The sequence below is a fragment of the Corvus moneduloides genome, chromosome 18, assembly GCF_009650955.1.
Source record: "Corvus moneduloides isolate bCorMon1 chromosome 18, bCorMon1.pri, whole genome shotgun sequence".
Taxonomy (NCBI): Eukaryota; Metazoa; Chordata; class Aves; order Passeriformes; family Corvidae; genus Corvus; species Corvus moneduloides.
Window position 1 is genome coordinate 11,288,251 of NC_045493.1, and position 18,329 is coordinate 11,306,579.

The 18,329-nt window shown below is 40.2% G+C and overlaps 2 protein-coding genes across 7 annotated transcripts in view; one reads left to right on the forward strand and one right to left on the reverse strand.

Annotated features, from left to right (window-relative positions):
* KNTC1 (kinetochore associated 1) overlaps nucleotides 1–3,861 on the reverse strand; it is a 32,137-nt gene extending 28,276 nt beyond the window's left edge. For 3 of the 4 annotated variants that reach the window (XM_032128066.1, XM_032128064.1, XM_032128067.1), the window contains exons 1-8: nucleotides 3,782–3,861; nucleotides 3,064–3,195; nucleotides 2,837–2,957; nucleotides 2,347–2,462; nucleotides 1,958–2,030; nucleotides 1,362–1,439; nucleotides 1,186–1,220; nucleotides 847–957 (exon numbers count right to left, since the gene is read on the reverse strand). In XM_032128066.1, the coding sequence (XP_031983957.1) occupies nucleotides 847–957; nucleotides 1,186–1,220; nucleotides 1,362–1,439; nucleotides 1,958–2,030; nucleotides 2,347–2,462; nucleotides 2,837–2,957; nucleotides 3,064–3,189 (660 nt within the window). In that variant the 5' untranslated portion in view covers nucleotides 3,190–3,195; nucleotides 3,782–3,861. Of the gene's footprint in view, nucleotides 1–846; nucleotides 958–1,185; nucleotides 1,221–1,361; nucleotides 1,440–1,957; nucleotides 2,031–2,346; nucleotides 2,463–2,836; nucleotides 2,958–3,063; nucleotides 3,196–3,650; nucleotides 3,721–3,781 lie in introns of those variants that run through there. The other variant, XM_032128065.1, reaches the window with a different exon arrangement.
* A 133-nt stretch (nucleotides 3,862–3,994) lies between these two features.
* On the forward strand, nucleotides 3,995–18,005 carry RSRC2 (arginine and serine rich coiled-coil 2). 3 transcript variants are annotated; one of them, XM_032128071.1, is made up of 10 exons: nucleotides 3,995–4,106; nucleotides 6,596–6,752; nucleotides 7,285–7,328; nucleotides 9,934–10,124; nucleotides 11,070–11,213; nucleotides 14,590–14,712; nucleotides 14,810–14,889; nucleotides 15,465–15,697; nucleotides 16,969–17,058; nucleotides 17,347–18,005. In XM_032128071.1, exons 1-10 carry the CDS (start codon nucleotides 4,101–4,103, stop codon nucleotides 17,524–17,526), a joined length of 1,248 nt encoding a protein of 415 aa, XP_031983962.1. In that variant the 5' UTR covers nucleotides 3,995–4,100; the 3' UTR covers nucleotides 17,527–18,005. The 3 variants fall into 3 exon arrangements, with proteins under 3 accessions (XP_031983962.1, XP_031983963.1, XP_031983964.1); XM_032128072.1 differs by having other exon boundaries at nucleotides 4,002–4,106; nucleotides 9,912–10,124; nucleotides 17,347–17,761; XM_032128073.1 differs by lacking the exon at nucleotides 3,995–4,106 and adding an exon at nucleotides 8,246–8,323 and having other exon boundaries at nucleotides 9,912–10,124; nucleotides 17,347–17,762.
* The last annotated feature ends 324 nt before the right edge of the window (nucleotides 18,006–18,329 follow it).

An 18,329-nucleotide genomic window follows, 5' to 3' on the forward strand; every position in this document is an offset into this window, starting at 1 on the left:
AGAGTAGATACTTGACCATTGACATGTCTGCTTCTACAACTGATCTTTAACTTGGAAAGCTGCAAAATTAAATTAAACTTTATTCTTCTACTGATGTTCAGAAAAATACATTGATTTCTTTATTTTTCATTTAACCTTTTTCCTTTCTCCTTTCAAGACTGGTCTTTGTTACAGTGATTGTTAGTCAGCAGTTTTTGGCTCTTTGAAAAACAGCATGTCAAAGTATTTATTTTCCATTCTCATAGAATATAAAAGCTGAATGAAATTACACTGGGCCTACTGAGGAAAATCCCATTGAATTCAACAGGCTTCAAAAAATAAATTCAGAGGACTTGTTTCCAGTCCAAAATAACATTTCAAAGCATGTTTATATTTTAATTTTTTTATTAGTTCCTGTACTTAATTCATGCTTAAAAGCTCTGTTGAATTAGACCTTGTTATTTTAGCAGAGCTTTGTTGAATGGGAAGCTGCTTGGAAGATTCTTGCCAGCTTTTGTTTTGTCTGTGAGCTCAAAGATAGTATCTATAAACAATCCAGCCTGTACAGATCAGGAACCAGTGATTTACTGAGCTCATAAAACCAGGGTGAAAAGATTTTCTCCTCATCCACCACAACAAAGTAATTTTGGAAATGACAAAGTTATTTCCTTATGAGAAAAACTACAGACAGGCTGCACGAGTGACAACCTTTAAATTTACAGTGAAGGAAATGAAAGGCAAAAAAGTCTTGGTGCAAAAAGCTGATGAGCTTCTTTTGAAACCACCTGGAGACAAATTTTGTTGCAGAACCAAAACCACCATTACTGATAATATAAAAATTGTTATGACCATGTTCTTAGTGCTTACCCCAATTATCAAATGGATTTTGCTCACTGAGTTGCTGATCACAAAATCCTGACAGCCGAGGCTGTGATGCTCTCCCGTGGCAATGAAAGTTGTCTTTATCTGTTCTTGTAACTTGTGGGGTGGGAGAGGAAGGGGATGTCAACAGACAGGGAAGAAAAAGAGCCATTTATAGAACCAGTGGGTAAAATCTCTTCTCATTTCTAAACATGCAGAAAAAGTAAAAATCACAGCTATCAGAGGAATACTGGACTGGTGAACAGTCGATGGAATATACAGAGCAAAGTTTGGTTACAAACTCTGCACTTTTAACACGTTACCAGTTTTGCAGGTGTTTCTTACTTGCTTTGCTGTAGTCATATCCATCTTCTCAATTGCTAAATATCAAAAAAAAAAATAAAATCAGTGTTAAAACTTTTTCAAAATTTAAAAAAGGCACTAAGCATCATATAGGAAAGTTTTTTAATACAGGGCTCCCTGTTCTGATGAAATCTAAAGGGGTCTGTAGCTTCTCCTACCTTCCTGTGTTTTAGCAAGTGGGACACGCATAATGCAGAAACATCCATTGCTTGTGAGAATGAACATGTGATAAACACCTAAAAAAACCCAACACAAATACTTCAAACTTAAGTATTCAAGAGTAAGTAAAGAGAAGACTTGCTCGTAAACAGGACACTGAAATAATTGACACCAAAAAATCATCTGACCAATAGATTAGACTATTTTAAACAAAATTTTTGTCATTTCCAACTAAGAGCAGAATAATATATTCTATTGTGACAGAACAGGGCTGGGAGCTTATAGATCAGAACTACTAAAATCTGAAGTCTGATAGAAGACAGAAGGAATTCTTCCTTTTTAAGCCTTTTCATATGTTTAGCACAGTCTCAAAAGAAAGAGGTGTCAAGTTCTGAATGTTTCCTATGGTATTTGTAAAATAATTAATGAGATAAAGAATCTTATACAGCTTTGGTTTGCATTGTGCACATAAAAACTTTTCTTTATGCTTTCCTGTATTATTTATTTTGTAATCTCTTTCCCTGAGATATTAAAGGGGAACAAAATCACAAAAAATTTGCACAAAGGGGGAGAAAAAAAATCATCCAGTTCTTACCTGCATCCACATTATCTTTTACAATAAAGAGATTTAAGTAAGTCTTTTCAGTTGAAGTTTGTTCAACCAAAATCTAAAATAGAAACAGTGTGAAGAGTATTAGTCTGTATTTTATTAAAAAAAAATTGAAATACTGATCATCAGTTCAAACTTTTAACTTTTTTCTTTCATGATGGCCTGGTTCTTGTTTATGCATGCCATTCCTAAATATATTTTCCTTATTCATTACTCATGGGAACAGAAGTGCCCCTTTCACCTGTTTGGTTAGAATATGTTGTCCAAAGGTAACGATGTCTATACTTTGGTATTTGGAAGAGAGATTAAAAAAACCTCAAGAAAGTCTGAGAACAAAACGTTTTCAGCAAAATTAAATAGAAAAGTTACTGTACCTTGGTTAGCAAGGTTTGTTTTGATGGAATGTGGATAAGATGTAAACTGCCTCTTCTCTCACCAACCACAAGAAATTGATTTTCTTGACACATACCCACTACATCCACATTAGTATCTGAAAAGTTCCATGGTAAAATGTCAATTTGGGGTTTATGAATAAACATTCAGACAAGACTTGGACAATACAGCATCCCAGATTTCCTCAAAACAAATTGTTTTGACTAAATGAAATATGGAAAGGGGCCTACAGGGAGTGGTTTTGGTATCCATTATTCCCACTTCAGTGAAAAGTTAGGAAGGATTTTAATTACATTGTACCGAAATAGTTAATTGTTCAGAAGCCAAAATCACTTTTTATTACTTAGGTACTTCTTATAATACTTCCTTTTACAGGCTAGTCAGACACTTGCTATGTTTTCCTGTACAAACCTACGTATTTTAAAAGCCAGTTTTCACTTGCAAAGTGAAATTCCAAAGGAATGAACTCACCAAACTGAATGTGCATCAGAAGAGACAGCCCAGTGCTGTCCAGAAGTGCCACAGATCTGTCCACAACAACAATGCTGCCATCCCTGGAGCTGCGTGCGTGGAGCTGAGGGTTCACAGAGACCTGCGAAGGGAAAGGCTGTTACACACAGGAACGCTTCAGAAAACCACGACAAAGAAGTCCAGGTAATTATTAAAAAAGATAGAAGCACAACTTTGATGGGTTGTACCTTTTCCGAAGATGTGATCTGCAGCCGTGTATCCACCTGGTACAAGGCGGTGCCACAGTTGTGTCCCAAACCCACAAGGAGCTGCCCGGTGTCATCGTTGAGCAGGAGCTCAATATCGTTCCACATCTTTGCCTGGGATAAACATTTCAGAAACATCTTGTAGAGCAAACAGCTCTAAAAAGTTCTATGGCCACAAACAAGTTATTGACTGTATTACTGTGTGGAGACACTGTGCAAGGATGAAGGGCTGTACAAGAAGCCTTGTAAGGATGAACAGTGTGTTTAGAACCAAGTGGGCAGTGGGGATCCCGGCCTGGCTGAAGGCAGCTTGGGGGGAACAGAGTCCTCCCCACTCTGACAGTGCTCTGACAGATGCTATGAATATCCCCAACCCTCAGGGACCCTCATGGCCTCTACTGGTGACAAACCCCTGCCCACAGGGACCCCCATCCCCTGCCCTCAGGGAATCACTGCCCCTCACCGCGGTGACAAACCCATGCTCACAGGGACCCCCATCCCTCACTGCGGCCGGTGACATCCCTATTTCCAGAGGATCCCGGGCCCCCATGGTCTCCCCCATCCCTCACCGGTGACACTCCCGTGCCCACAGGGACCCCCCCCGATCCCCTCACCGGTGACACTCCCGTGCCCACAGGGACCCCCCGGTCCCCTCACCGGTGACACTCCCGTGCCCACAGGGACCCCCCGATCCCCTCACCGGTGACACTCCCGTGCCCACAGGGACCCGGCTCCCCTGACCGCGCCCCCCCCAGCCGCTCCTGCGTTTCAATTTGGCGGGAGCCGGGACAGGCTCTACGGGTCGCGGCAGTGGCCAAACCTCCGCGAACGAGAACGCGCCTCCCCGGCCCACAACGCACCGCGCTCCCCCGCGCTCCCCCCGCAGCGCCACATCCGGGCACCCGCAGTGAGGGCGGGCGGGGCCGCGCGCGATTGCTGTGGCCGCGCAGCCGAGGGAGGTCGAGCCCTGCGAGGAGCTTGCTGAGGGGCGGCGGCGGCGGCGGCTCGGGCTCTCGGTCATGGCGGTAAGCGGCGGTTGCTGCCGGGGTTTTGGAGCGGGAGTGGCGGGGAAAGGGCTGAGGGGGGGCAGAGCCGGGGAGGGCCGCGTCGGGAGCCGTGTGCGCTGAGACACAAAATGGCGCCCGCCGCGCCTTCGGCTGCGGCGCCATGATGGGCTCGGGGAGGGGCGGCCGCGCTGCGCTCAACGCTTCAATCCATGTCTCCAGAAGTTTCTGTTTAATTCCTTGGGGCTTGGAGAGAGGCGAAGACTCCCTGGGACTGAGCCCCGGTGGTTCTATGGCTTGGGGGAGAAGTGCTGTGGCGATACTGGCGTTTCTCATGGGGAGTGTGGGGCGAAGCTTCTCTGTGAGGGGAGCGACCTGCTGTCTGTGCCGTGTTAAATTTTCGTTTCTCTACTTTTCTTCGCCCTTTGTGTTTGGTCACAGGTTTTTTTGTATCCAATTAATTTCCTCCCATTCTGCTTTTTATGGTTAATATCGATGGGAAGCGCCTCTGCTGTAGTTACCACTGCCCTTCATGTTGAAACAGGGTCTAAGTGTAGTTTTATTTTCTCTGAAAAAATTCTGTCCTCTGGTAACGTATAAAGGAATTTCACCCCTGACTGGGTTGAAGAATCAGTAAAAGTTATCAGAGACTTTGCCTGATGTGGTTAATTTTTTCAAAAGTTGTTGAATAGTTTTGACAAAAAAAGCCAACAAACCGGGCTTGAAAGTGGTAGAACTTTTCAAAGTTGACTTTAAGCGTTTTGCGGTGTCTAATCTGGTAATTAAGTATTTTATCTTGAAAGTTGGACCAGTGGTGAAACAGAACAGGGGGACTCTAAACTTCTGGAGAAAATTCTTTTAAAATTATTTTATTGTCGTTGTTATATAACTTAACCTGTTAAGATTAAGATACATTTTTCTGTAAAAGGACTTTAATTATGTGCACGGGGTTTTGCACTTAAAGTATTACTACTATATTCAGAGGTTCTTCTAAAGTGTAGGTGAGGAGCTTATTCAAGGTAACACTGTGCCTGTGGCCAGTCTGAGAACTGAGAATAATCTCCCTGAATGCTATCAGCTTTTTTATTGCTGGGGTTTTTTTTGTAGCACAGAGATTTCCTTCAGGTGCAGAGCACAAGGGCACTAATGAGCAGCACTGTGTAAATAATGAGATTGGTGGCCTTGGAAAATGTGGCAGTGGGCTCAGTTTCACTTGGATGGTGTGTTTTAAATTCCAGCTAATTTACACTTTTAGCTGATATTCTCGTTCTTCTCAAGTAGCTTCAAAATGTAAACAGTAGTAGCTGAAATATAAATCCAAATATTTACCTGTAGCATGTAATGAAGAAAGTCTGCCATTAGTACACAGTATATTAATGACAATCTGCAATGCCTGTTGTGTAAGAAAAAGCAGCTGCTTTGTTTTCAAAGCAGTGGATGTAAATGAACATTTGAGAGATTTTCACATGTTTTGTTCAATTTGCAAACCGTTGATCAGTTGCAGTGAGTGGACAGCTGTAAGTTTGAGTCGTCTGCTACACTAAATGTCTTCCTGAGTAGCGATTCTGGGCCAAATGATGACCTTAGTGACATCTTCTGCAGCCCCATGGTGTTCAGAAGGTTTGATTATGACTGGCACTTAGGAGATCAGGACACAACCAGTGAACCTGTAAAATCATTAATGAGACCAGATTCACCTTCTCAGTGTGTACTTTTTCACTCTGTTCCTTTCAGTGCATTGTACACCAGTTGTACTCATTTACCTCTCACAGACTGAGTTATAGAGTATCTTGATTTCACAAGATTAGTTTTTGGATTTAGTCCTCCTAGATCAAAGTTTAGAAGGAGTGAAGGGAACATCTTGGTTTTCATTATCTGAGAAAAATGCAATATTGTTGGAACAGGTGTAAGTGACCTGTATGTGCTCTCATACAAATAAATATTTTTGCACAGAGATACTGTTGAGGTGTTTCCTCATTCCACAGTTAGCTAACACTAAAACAATGCACCTTGCTGCATTTCTCTCTTCAAAGTTCATTCCATGCTTCAGAACACTCTGGGGATTTTGTGCTGTGCCTCAGTAATGCCCAAACTTGTGAGGTCACTCAGATCTGTTGGGACAGCATTGTCCTTAAGTAATCCTGGTCATGGAAATGCTAAAAAGTGATTGAGCTACAAACACCATTTAGAGAAAACTGCATCAGAGTTTAGTGTTACTGATACTCTCAGAAGTACATGGAAAAAATAAAGTACACTTTAATGTAGTGAGAAAGCAAAATGTTCATTTTATATCAGTTCTCTTTATTAAAATCTTGAAAAATCAATTTGCATGCATTTACACAGTTCACTGCAAGTCTATAAAGCTATTGTCCGAGCATGGGATGAACACAGCATTGTCTTTACAGAAAAAAAATTAGGTGTATCTTCAGAGGAAGCATGAGGTAAATTGGTTTTTTCTTGGTTTTCAGTCCTAAGCTTCTGCTTTTTAAACGTCCTGTCTTCATGTGTAGGGTAGTGATACAGAACGAGATGGAGTAGTCCCAGAAAAATCCTCTCCAGAAAGAGAGAAGAAAAAGGAACAATCAGATGCCTCCAGTTCTCCCAGAACATCAAAGCATCATTATTCGAGATCACGCTCACGGTCAAGGGAAAGAAGACGGAAATCAGGTATGGTCTCGATGGAAGCAAACTGCTTGTAGAGCTGAATTCTCTTTGAAGCAATTTTGGGAAAAACAGACCTAGCTCTAGTAACTTTTTAGAATTGGGAAAAAAAAGGATCTGCTAACTTCAGGGGTGTATCCTAAATATTGAAACTGCTGAGGGAAAAGGTCTTATCAGTGTTGAGGGGATCGGGGAGGGGGGACATGGTCAGACCGCACCAAACAGGAAACTGTCTTGTTTTGTTTCATTTTGATTAGATAAGCGTAGACTGGGATACTTTTGCATGGTTGTAAGGAGAGTAAGGTTACCTGGCAGGAAAACATGATTGGAGTATGATGTGGGTTAGTTTTTCACCGTCAGTGCAAAGAACTGGGACTAACAACCAGAGTTTGCTTTCTGCAGTAGCTATTCAAATAGTGCTGTTTGGTTTTTATGTTTTGACTTTAAGGGGTGGAGTAACAGAAAGGAGCTAGAAAGATTATAGCCAGGTGATCGTCTCTTTATCTTGGTAAATGACAGTAAATGTTTTCTTCTCCAGATACTGAAGGCAGAAAACACAGAAGCCGGAGCAGAAGCAAAGAGGTAATTAACACTTTGTAGCGTTTAGGTAATTGTACATCTTAAAAGATATCTTGTAGTAATGCACATATGTATGTGTAAACCTATATAAATGACTTTATGGTAAGTACAAGAAATTGAAAACTTTAAGCTTAAAAATGGATATGGAGAGCCTTTCATAGTGAAGCATGATTGCAGCCATCATGTTGACAAGGTAATAGCTTTATAGAGAGTGCTTTCAGAAACTAGTAACTTAATTTCTTTCTTTTTTTTTCTTCTTTTTTTTTTTAATTTTTGTGGAAACAGCCGAGAGAGTTCATGTGGAGAAGTAGGATGGTGTTCTTGATCACTTTTACAGAGCTTCCATTATCCAAAAGCCTTGGGTGGCTTTGTTCCTGGCCAGTGTTCAGGACTTTGAATAATACATACCTGTCTACTTAGGTGTATTAAAAATAATTCCCCACTGGACTGCGCTATGTTTATTGCATCCTTTAATTGTAAAGGCTGTCATAGCTTGACAAACAAGCTGAGTCAGCTGGAAATGTGACAGTAGCAGCAAAAATTTCAGAGGGCTGTCTCTTAAAATAAATGAATGTGTATGTGTATATATAGGGGAGTGAGAAGAGACAGCATCAATAATGCCTTAAAAATAACTGGCTCACACACCAGAGAAGAGCTGAAACAAGCAAACCAGGAGCATCGAAATAATCATAAAGAAGCTTAAGCCGTGTGGGGCAATAGGCTGGGACAAATAAGGGACTTTTTAACTTCAAACCCGGGTCAGGAACTTCTCCCTCCCACATTCCAATGGAAGCTCTGTTTAAAAAAAAAAAAAAAAAAAAAAAGAAAGGAGGAAAGAAAAATCTAGGCGAGTTTTTGTGAAATTGAATAATATATTGTTTAGCTCACATGATAACATTTCTATAATAAATCATACTCAGCGTGCTAATGCGCGAAGAGACTGAACTGAAGACGCTGCAGACTCAGATAGCAAAATTATAAGCCTACTTCATGATAAGGTAACTATTAGTCATTCAAACTCATATTTCCCTTAAAAATATCTTAAATCCGTTATGGGATATAATGGTGGTTTTATTACTAAGTGTGTGTCTGAAAAATGTGATTAAAATAAAAAATTCTGAGACTCTTTAATGATTAAAAACAAAGGTGTTTAAAATCCTGTCCAGTGCTTTGCTAGGTTGTTGGATCTAATCTTACACAATTTATTTAGCAGCTTTTAAGTTTCACAGAGTGAACAGATGAGAAATTATCTCCCACAGTAGATGTACTGTTGTCACTGATTTGCAATATTAAGCTCTGTCTGTAGACTAAATGCTGAATATCAGTAATTCTTCTTAGTATGTATGTGAGAACTATTTATATAAATACATACTTAAAATTAGTGTACAGGTAATCTCAGATGTAACAACTGATTATTATAGGATTTAAAAATGAAATACTGTGAAAGCAGGAAAATTATCTAATATTTGTTAACTTGAAGAACAGTAATCAAATATATTTAGAAATGGATACCAATTAATAAAAAGTTAGGTTTGGACAAGTGGGTATAATATATTCTCCAGATTCATTTGAGAAAGAGTTCTGATGGAAGAAAAGGTTTTATGAGTAGTTAACAGATACAGATAAGCACGAAAACCAACCAAACAACTTTTGAATAATTGGGGTTTATCTAAAATGAATGTATCATGCTTGATCTGTGACTTGAGCAGAACATTATTAAAATGTAACACTTAGTGGGCTATACTTTTGTGCTGGAAAGGTTTCAAAACACACTGGATATATTAAGAAAGGGTGTTGATGTCACGACTTAGTCTCTAAGGAGAGCACTGGCAAAAATCGGGTCTGACCTTGCTAAATATTTTTGGCATTGCAGCTATAAAAAGGAAATTTTTTTTTTTTCTTTTTTTAAGAGGCACTGCAGGAAGGAATTGCGGTATAGTGGAGCAGCATATCTGTAATTTAAAACTACTGTGGGAAGTCTGAGTGATGCATGTTCGTTTGAAATACTAAAAGTGGGATGTCAGCCATGTAAATTATCACTTTGCTTAGTAAAAACTGTTGGAAGTTACTGAAGAGAGTTTTGCTCTAGAAAATAATTACCCAGTGATGACTAGAAGATTTTTTTAGTTCTAAAAGCAAAATAGTATGTCTGTAACTGTGTGGATTTTAGTAACTTTCTACATGGAAGGCTTAGGCAAATATTAAATAGTCACTGCAGCTCTGTTTATATACATGCATATTCATAAATTGTCAGGTTCTTTAAGATAGGTACTTATGTGCTTGGAATGGAGACAATAACTGAAAAGGACAGGTTTTTTGTTACAATGCTGTGAGTCTTATATGGAAGCACTGTAAAGATACCTTGATGGATACCTTAAAAATCTTTTATAGACAGTGGGAGGAGGGAAAAGGGGAAAAAATGATAAGAGTTCATTTGCAACTTTGGGTAGTTGGTGGCATTAGGTAAAGCAGCCGTGGCTCATGATTGAGTCACACTCCTAAGGTTACTAATGTTGCATCACAACTTAGCATTTTTATCTTCTGATACCCATACTAACTCTCTTTGTTGCACTATTTTCCTGAAAGAACCAACTTCTTCTTAAAACAGGCAAGAAGACATGAATCCAAAGAGAAGTCCTCCAAGAAGCACAAATCTGAAGACCACAATGACAAAGAGCATTCTTCTGACAAGGGAAGAGATAGCCTAAATTCATCTGAAAATGGTGAGGAGAGGCATAAACGCAAAGAGAGAAAGTCATCCAGAGGGAGGAGTCATTCAAGATCCAGGTCTCGGGAAAGGTAAGTTGTTATATGTGATTATTGTGTGAGTGTATTTCCAAAAGGCATATTTGGAATTATTGTAGACTACTGAAGTACAGCTGAGCTCTGTTCCTGACCTAGTGCAAAGCATCAGTTTATATTGCATGTTTCAGTTTTCACTGGGTAGTGCGTTTGTAGATAGTTTTTTTGCAGATTGGTTTGAAATAAAAGTACAAAATGGCTCTCAGACTTTATGTAGGGATGTGTCTCATGTTTATAATTGGTATAGAAAATATTAAACGGAGTATTAAATGTATCCTATTGTCAGTGACAGGAAAGCAAATATGCCTTAGGCTCTTTACCTCCTAGATCATGAGCTTCCTCAGAGGGAGTGCTGGCCAGTTCTCCTTGCCTGGTAGCCCACCCAGCATGTTCTGAGGGTAGGAAAATTGCCTGGGACAAACAGGCTGCTGCCAGCAGAACTTCTTCCTTTGTAGCTGAGGGATCTGCAGCAAACAGGGTAGCAAGGAACAAGCTTTGGCTAATGACAGGCTGAGGGACTGGATGTGACTCACAGGCTGGAATTTGAGCATCTTTCCCAGAGGTCTTCAAATACCATGGAGAGGAGCAGGATTTTGTTGCCTTGGATTTAACACTCTTACATCAGATTAGTTTGGCTTTATATTTGTTTTGAGATGTACACTTCAGTGAACAGCTAAAAATAAGTGTCGTTGAGTATGGTTATTTACCTAAACTGTGCAGCTCAGTTGTGGCTGGTGGTAGGGTTTGGTTCCTTTCCCATTTCATCCCTTTCCTACAGCTTAACCTGTTCCAGGCATGAGAATTTCCATGTGTAGTTTGTAGTCTCCCCACCCTGCCTGGTCCATTTTTTTCTCTGTGGTGACGAACCCATGTGTAAGTCCTTAAGTACAAACTGCATTTGAACACAAGAATATGTATAAGAATTCGGGGCATGTGTTTCAGACGTCATCGTAGTAGAAGTCGTGATAGGAAAAAATCCCGATCTCGCAGCAGAGAGAGAAAGCGACGGATCAGATCTCGCTCTAGATCAAGATCTAGACACAGACATAGAAGTAGAAGTAAAAGCAGAACTAGGAGCAGAAGCAGGTAAGTGTTGCCTTCCGTATACTTGGTGACGTTTGGTTGAACATTCTGTGGTGGGCTGATGGGATGGATTTGCCACTTAATGTCTGTTCAGTGCGGCTAAATGTGTTGGGCCTTTTTGCAGCTGTGCTGAGAGAGTGGGTTCAGGACTGGGTGGCTTGCTTAGTCTTACAGAGACATTTGTCCTAGACAGCTGAAAGGTCTCAAACTCTTGGCTTTTCATAGTTTGACTTCTTGTTACCAATATTATTGAAGTGGGAAGAACTGAAGAATAAGATACAGGTGACCCTTCCGTGTGTTTGATTAAATAGTAGTGTGGTTGGCATAGTGGTGTATTTATCCCTTCAGTTTGTGTATGTAGGAGAAAAGGAGAGTTTAACTGGGAATCACTGGCTGTCAGAGCAGATACACAGATCAGAAACTAATTCTGATCAGCTCCACAAAGTTAATTTAATTTTTCTGTGAAGTGACAGTTGGGGTGGTGTTAAGGTGAATTTTAGTTCAGATGGATCATTTCTGATGTGAATGTACTCTTCAGTGTTAGTGATTACGAGCTCCTCTTTGTCAAGTTCAGCTTGAGAATATTTATAACATTAATTTTTTTCCCTTCAGTGTTTTGATTTCTTCCTTTAATTCTAGAAGCACTTGATCTAGATACATACTGTCTTGGTCTGGGTCTGTGACAGAGTTGAGATTCCATACCTCATGTAGGATATGCTGAAGTTGACATTTTCATCGCTGTATAGAAGTTAATGTTTTTCAATACTGATAATGCATTCAGTATTTTGGTGTAGAATTCTGAGTCTCTGTATCACCTTTGCATTCTTAATGCCCTGTAGGATTTTCTCAATGGTGAAGCTGAAATACAACTTAATGACTGCTACAGATGTTTTGTTGAAAGTAGTTTGAATGAAAATCAGTGTCCCTGCAGAGCTCCAAGAAAGTGTTGACAGTGTTCCAGTTCTCTTAGTGTGTTTTCACCAGAATATTTTAAATTGCCCTATGACTGGTTATGACTACTCAACATTACAGTGGAACATTGGAGTCTTAACAATCACACTCGTGTAATGCTACAACATCCCTTGTGAAACTGTTCAGAAGACTTATCTTTCTGAAGAAATAGTTGAATTACATGGTTTGTGTCATATTTTTGATATGCACTTTCTACCAAACATTGAGCTGGGGTGAGTAGAGCTGGGTCTGCAGTTGGTACACGTTACTTGTATTTAATGGTATTTAAGCCACATTCAGCACGTTCTGCAAGGCTTTGGCTCCCCATTTTTGCCAGTTACTGTAGATAATGTGCACATACTGTTTTTAGAAGTCATTTTGAATGTTGTGTTTAATGGCTCCATAAAAACTTCATGCCCCAGAATAGGTTTTGGCTTCTGCAGTGGAATTCAAATTACCTGAAACAAAACATCAAAGGTGGGAAGAAAATGGAAGGGATAGTCATAGCTTAGGAGTTTCTCCGACTGGAAACAGGCCTCGTGGGATACTGGTGGACATACTGCAAGAATCCTTTTCTTTTAAGTACTCTTTGTGTCTTGCACATCCTAGAGGGTGCATGTAAATGAGGCATAAGTCTTTTTTTTATCCGGAGCTAGAACACTTCATCAAGTTCAGGGCTCAGACAAAGCCCAGAAAAGAAAGTGACTTATGGGGCAATCCTCAAGGCAAACTCTGCACAGGCCAGATAAACATGATGTGGAAATCTACCCTGTTAAAGCTCAGCCTGTGAAAGGAATTCCCTCATTCCTGACATCCAGTATTTGTTGTGTTACAGTGAGCAGGCTGTGGCAGAAGCATTTGTAAATGGCAGAGCTTGACTTTCTCTTGATGGTTCTTTGCATAATCTCAAGCTCAGATTTTGAAGTGATCTGTCCTCACAGGCATTTAAAGCAATTTTTTTGTTTGTGAGTGCCTAGAACCTCCTAGCAGTTCTTTAGTGGTGTGGCTCTGATTAAATGCTAGGTGGAAAAGATGACACCAGCTGCTTGTTTCAAATGGAAATACTTCAATACAAAAGCTCAAATATTTATTTCCTTGATGTTTACCAGTGCAATAAAGCATCAGACCAAAGACAAGACCAAACAACAATAGTCAGCACGGGAAAAATGAAGGTATCTTTGAAACATGCATTACATCTTATCTCAGGAATGCAGATCTGTCACTTCCCAGTGCCTGAATCTGCATCTTGTCATCTTCTCTGAAAAGATAAGTCTTGCCTCCTTTGTATTCTACCAGATTTGTCATGTAAACAAGGATCTTTTTGTAACTTCAGTCTGCCTTTCATGATGTTTGTAGATGCTGCCCAGGTTGCAAACAGAAGAAAGGGAATATCTGAATGCCATGGAAAGTGGCTGTTGTCAAGTTAGCCATTATCCCCAGTTAGCTGTTACTCCAAATGGGTGATAATAACATTTAAAAAAATTGCAGAAACACCTTTGTGCATCTGAGCTTACTGATTATGGCAAATCTGGGAAAAGTGTGAGTGATATCACCTGTAAACTGAGCTTTGTTGAACACTCTCAGTGACTGTGACTTCTTAGTTTGAAACACCAGTGTCAGAGACTTAAACTGGGATAAACCCTATCTCTTGTACTGTAGATATTGATGATCCTGGCACAGAGGACTGCCAATAGTACTTTTTATGTATATTTTGAGTAGCTGTTATTTAGATGGGATTAGATATAAATGTCCTAAGAATGACTCCTGCTTGGAGGGAGGTGGGGAGAAGGTTAGTAAAGAAGAGTTGAACTGAATACTTTGGTATTTTGCTTAAAAATATATTCTAACTGGGTCATTTTCAGATGGTCAGGCTCCAGGTAATTCATGCTTCAGAGTTCTCTTCCCAAGAGAAACCCAAGACAAATCACATGTTCAGCTTAGTAGACTCCTTCAAAGCACATTTAGGGGAGAGTAATAGTAATTTCCTGAAGTACTACTCCACTTCTTAAATTGGGCCTCTTCAAAATGCTCCTTATTAACATAATTACAGTGCTTGGAGGTCTCTTATGGTTTTAATGCGTTCTTCTAGCTTGATTCATTCAAGTTCTCTTGCAATTGACTTTACCAGAAATTAGATGATTTTCCTTAGGATTTAGAATCTCTAGAGCAGATCTATTTGTTCTGAACACTTAAGTATGAGAGGGTAGATGAATACCCAGAGTTGTGCATTCTCGTACAGCTGGAAATCTTCAGTTTTAGCTCTGTGTTGTTACAAGGCAACTGTTGTAGTATAAACTCTGAAAAGATTTTCTTGAGAGCTCCAAATTAATTATAAAGCAAATTTTCAATGCTGTGATCAAATACTTTATGAAATGTTAAGCTGCAAGTGTACCTTCATTGTTTTAGCAACTGTTTAATTTGGTTACAGAGAGCGAAAGAAAAGAATTGAAAAGCCCCGAAGGTTCAGCAGGAGCCACAGCCGGAGTCCGAGCCCTCCGCCTTTCCGGGGACGGAACACAGCTATGGATGCACAGGAAGCCTTAGCCAGAAGGTCAGAAATTGTGGTGATTTTGATGATCTGTGACATGACTAGGCTCCTGATGTTGATTTTGCATGTCTAAATGGTTTTTATTTTCATGTGTCTTTAGGCTGGAAAGAGCAAAGAAACTGCAAGAACAGAGAGAGAAAGAAATGGTTGAAAAACAGAAGCAACAGGAAATGGCTGCAGGTAGTCCATGTGTATTAGATTAATTCTGAACAGCAGTGTGAGTGGAAGATGGAGTAGGCCTATGTTAATGGAGTGTTGCAATCTTATTTGACAGATGGGCAGGTTGTCTTTATGTAATTGCTAATAAGAACCACAGCGAGAACTAGGAAATGTTGAAAAAACCAAAAGTAAAAAAAAAGAAACTAAACCCCAACAAAAACTATTGGGATTTCTTATTACTTGCTGAGTGTACAAGAAAAATGTTGTATCTTAGGCTGTTAAAGTATTTTTTGATAGCCATTGGGCTGCTACTTTCTCAGGGGGCTATTTAGAACCACAAGGTGCATTAGTTTCACTTCTGGTTCTGGTTTATTTAAAACTGCTGGAGGCATGTTCCTTAGTTGACAAATCACATGTATTCATTTTATCATGCAGTTGTTATTTGTGCACTTCCAACTTCTATTGAAGGGAAAAGTTTGAGGGGTTTGGCTTTTTTGTTTGGTTCTGGGGCAGGTTGGTGATTGGGTTTTGTGTGTGTGTTGGGGTTTTTCCCCAAAGTCTGAAGTTACTTCTAGCAAGTTCCCTTTGTTCCTCAGCGGCTGCAGCCACAGGAGGCTCTGTCATCAACGTTGCTGCTCTGCTGGCGTCAGGGACCCAAGTGACCCCTCAGATCGCCATGGCAGCTCAGATGGCAGCGCTCCAGGCCAAGGCACTGGCAGAGACTGGCATAGCTGTGCCCAGCTATTACAACCCAGCAGCAGTGAACCCCATGAAGTTTGCTGAGCAAGAGAAAAAGCGGAAGATGCTTTGGCAAGGCAAAAAGGAAGGGGTAATGTTGGCTTTTCCTTACCTTCATAAACTTGTTTGGGAGTATCTTGTACTCAGTTTAAGGATGCTGATTAATGTTATTTCCAGCACAACTGCTTTCATACCGGTTAGCAAGTTTTAATATCAGCCTGAGGTAAACTTTAGTAAAACCAGGAGCTGAGCTTTGATGATCCTTGTGGGTCCCTTCCAGCTCAGAATGTCCTGTGATGTAGGAGTGAAAGGACTAAGATAATTAGTCCTTCCGTGATAAAATAGTTGTGACACAAGAGTCAAGGAAACCCCAAATATCATAAAGCCTCATAATCTGAGGTATAGTTGGATCTCAGTGTTACTTTTGTCAGTTTACCTACGACTTGCAACTAAACATCAAATCCAGATGGCCTCCCCTTACTGGGAAGGGATGGCTAAGGTACAGAGTGTATAATTGACCTCTCCTTTGTTGGACTGTGGAGATTTCTCGTGTGGTAGTTGTGTCCTCTCCAGTTGCAGATTTCAAAGACAAGTCTGTTGACCTTGCTGGTAACTTTTCAGGACCAGAGTAATGCGATACTAACCCTAACAAAAGTTGTAAATACAAATAAGCCTTCATGCTTTTGTGCTGTGTCAAATGTCTTTGCAATTAGTGAAGTAAGAAAGGCACTTATGGCAGTTGCTTTTTTGAAAAGTTGCTGGATTTCTGTAGAGGTTTTGCCTCCTGGTACTGTGGAAAAAATGGCCATTTTAATATTTGTAGTTTTGTCTTTTGTTACTCTGGTATAGAAGTGTTTGTTAGGCTGGTTTGCATCATGCAGCAGTTATGTAACAAGCTCCCTTACCTTTTCACAGACTGTTCCATAAGATGTGAAAAACAAACCAGTTCCCATGGCAATGGTGGGATACAAAAGGGAGGGCAGGAGAACCCTGAATGCTCTCTGGGCACTTCTTCCTGAATTGTGCTGTATATTGATTAATTGCAATAAACAAATTCGGTTTTCCATAATTTACCTTAAGCCTGAATTCTCACCAGGCTTCCAGACCTTTGGAAATGCCCAAGGAAGGAACATACCTCAGTTTTGAACACCATGGTTAGGTAGACTTCCCTCACAAAGAGCTCCTGTGAGGATGCTGCAGGAGGAATGTCAGACTTGGAAACCTTTTACTTCTAGCCGTGGTACAGAATGGGCTCATGTTTAGCACTGTTGCTTTGCTTGCTGCTCTATTGTGCTATTAATGGAATCTTACGTAAAAAGGTGACACGTTTGTTTTGTTTTTTTTTTTTTTAATTCTGAACAGGATAAATCACAGTCTGCAGAAATATGGGAAAAACTAAATTTTGGAAATAAGGACCAAAATGTCAAATTCAGAAAACTGATGGGCATTAAGGTAAAGAATCCTGAATATGTAATTAAGTTTATTAACTGCAGGATAGTGATTTCTCTTTTTATTTTAGCGTACCTTAGCCAGTTAAGATTTTAAGATTTTAAGAGCTTTTAAGTATCTACTAAGTTCAGAAACAGCATCTAAATTTGAATTTAATTCAAAAAGCAACTGGGTGAAGGCCTGTGTGTTTCTTGACAGAGAAAATCTGCACAAGGATGTTGCAGCAATAATCTTGTAGGAATTCGTGAGCCCGTACTTGCCTGGAGCTGATGTTTTGTGTTCTGTTACCAGAGCGAGGATGAAGCTGGCTGCAGTTCTGTGGACGAGGAGAGTTACAAAACGCTGAAGCAGCAGGAGGAGGTGTTCAGAAATCTGGATGCGCAGTATGAAATGGCAAGATCACAGACTCACACGCAAAGAGGAATGGGATTGGGGTTCACATCTTCCATGCGAGGAATGGATGCAGTTTGAAAAAGAAAGGAAGAAAAAAAAAAAAGGCTGTTTTGAAGTTTGGGACTGTGGAAGGTTCTTGTTCACATGTTGGGTCCTTGTTCACCAAAAAGCTAGCATTCTAGCTTGCATGGGTGTTGCATTGACTTTAATTTATTGAAAAATACAATTTTTTTTGTAAATATCAGATTAGTGATACTGGTGTTAGTGTTGTAATCAGGTTATACCCACTTCCATTAAACTTGACAGAACTAGAGGAGGACAGTATTTTTTAGTTAAAAGTTCTACTTTTCAAACCAAGCAGCAGATGGGATGAGCTCATACATGGATATTTCGTGTCCACTGTCTTGTGTACTTTTGTACTTTAACCTTGTACAGTTATTTTCAATTCTTGAAACATGAAAGAAACATTGTGTAGATGTTATTTAGCGGTCTGGGCCAATAGGCACATAATCCAGTGCAAAAAAACTGGTTAATAATAAAGACTTTTTTTTCTCTAAGGTCATACGGTAATTTGTCTTTTGGGCCAAACTCCATCAGCCAGTTGAGAGAAGGAAAAACTTAAGGAGGTTTTGGTTTGGTTCTTTTGAAGTAGGATTTGCCTAAAATACTGCAGTGAGGGGCCTTACTGCAGCCACCCTACTTCAGATACTCTTGCCCTGCACGCTGCTGCTGCCCCATCTCTCTCCACCTCTGACCCTTTCTCAGAAGAGGAAGAAAATTCCCAAACCGGGAGCGATGCTGGTTCTGGAGGCGGGAGCGCGTCCTCCATTTGTGAGTACGGCAAATGCTGCCGCGCCGCCTACACCTCCCAGCGTGCATCG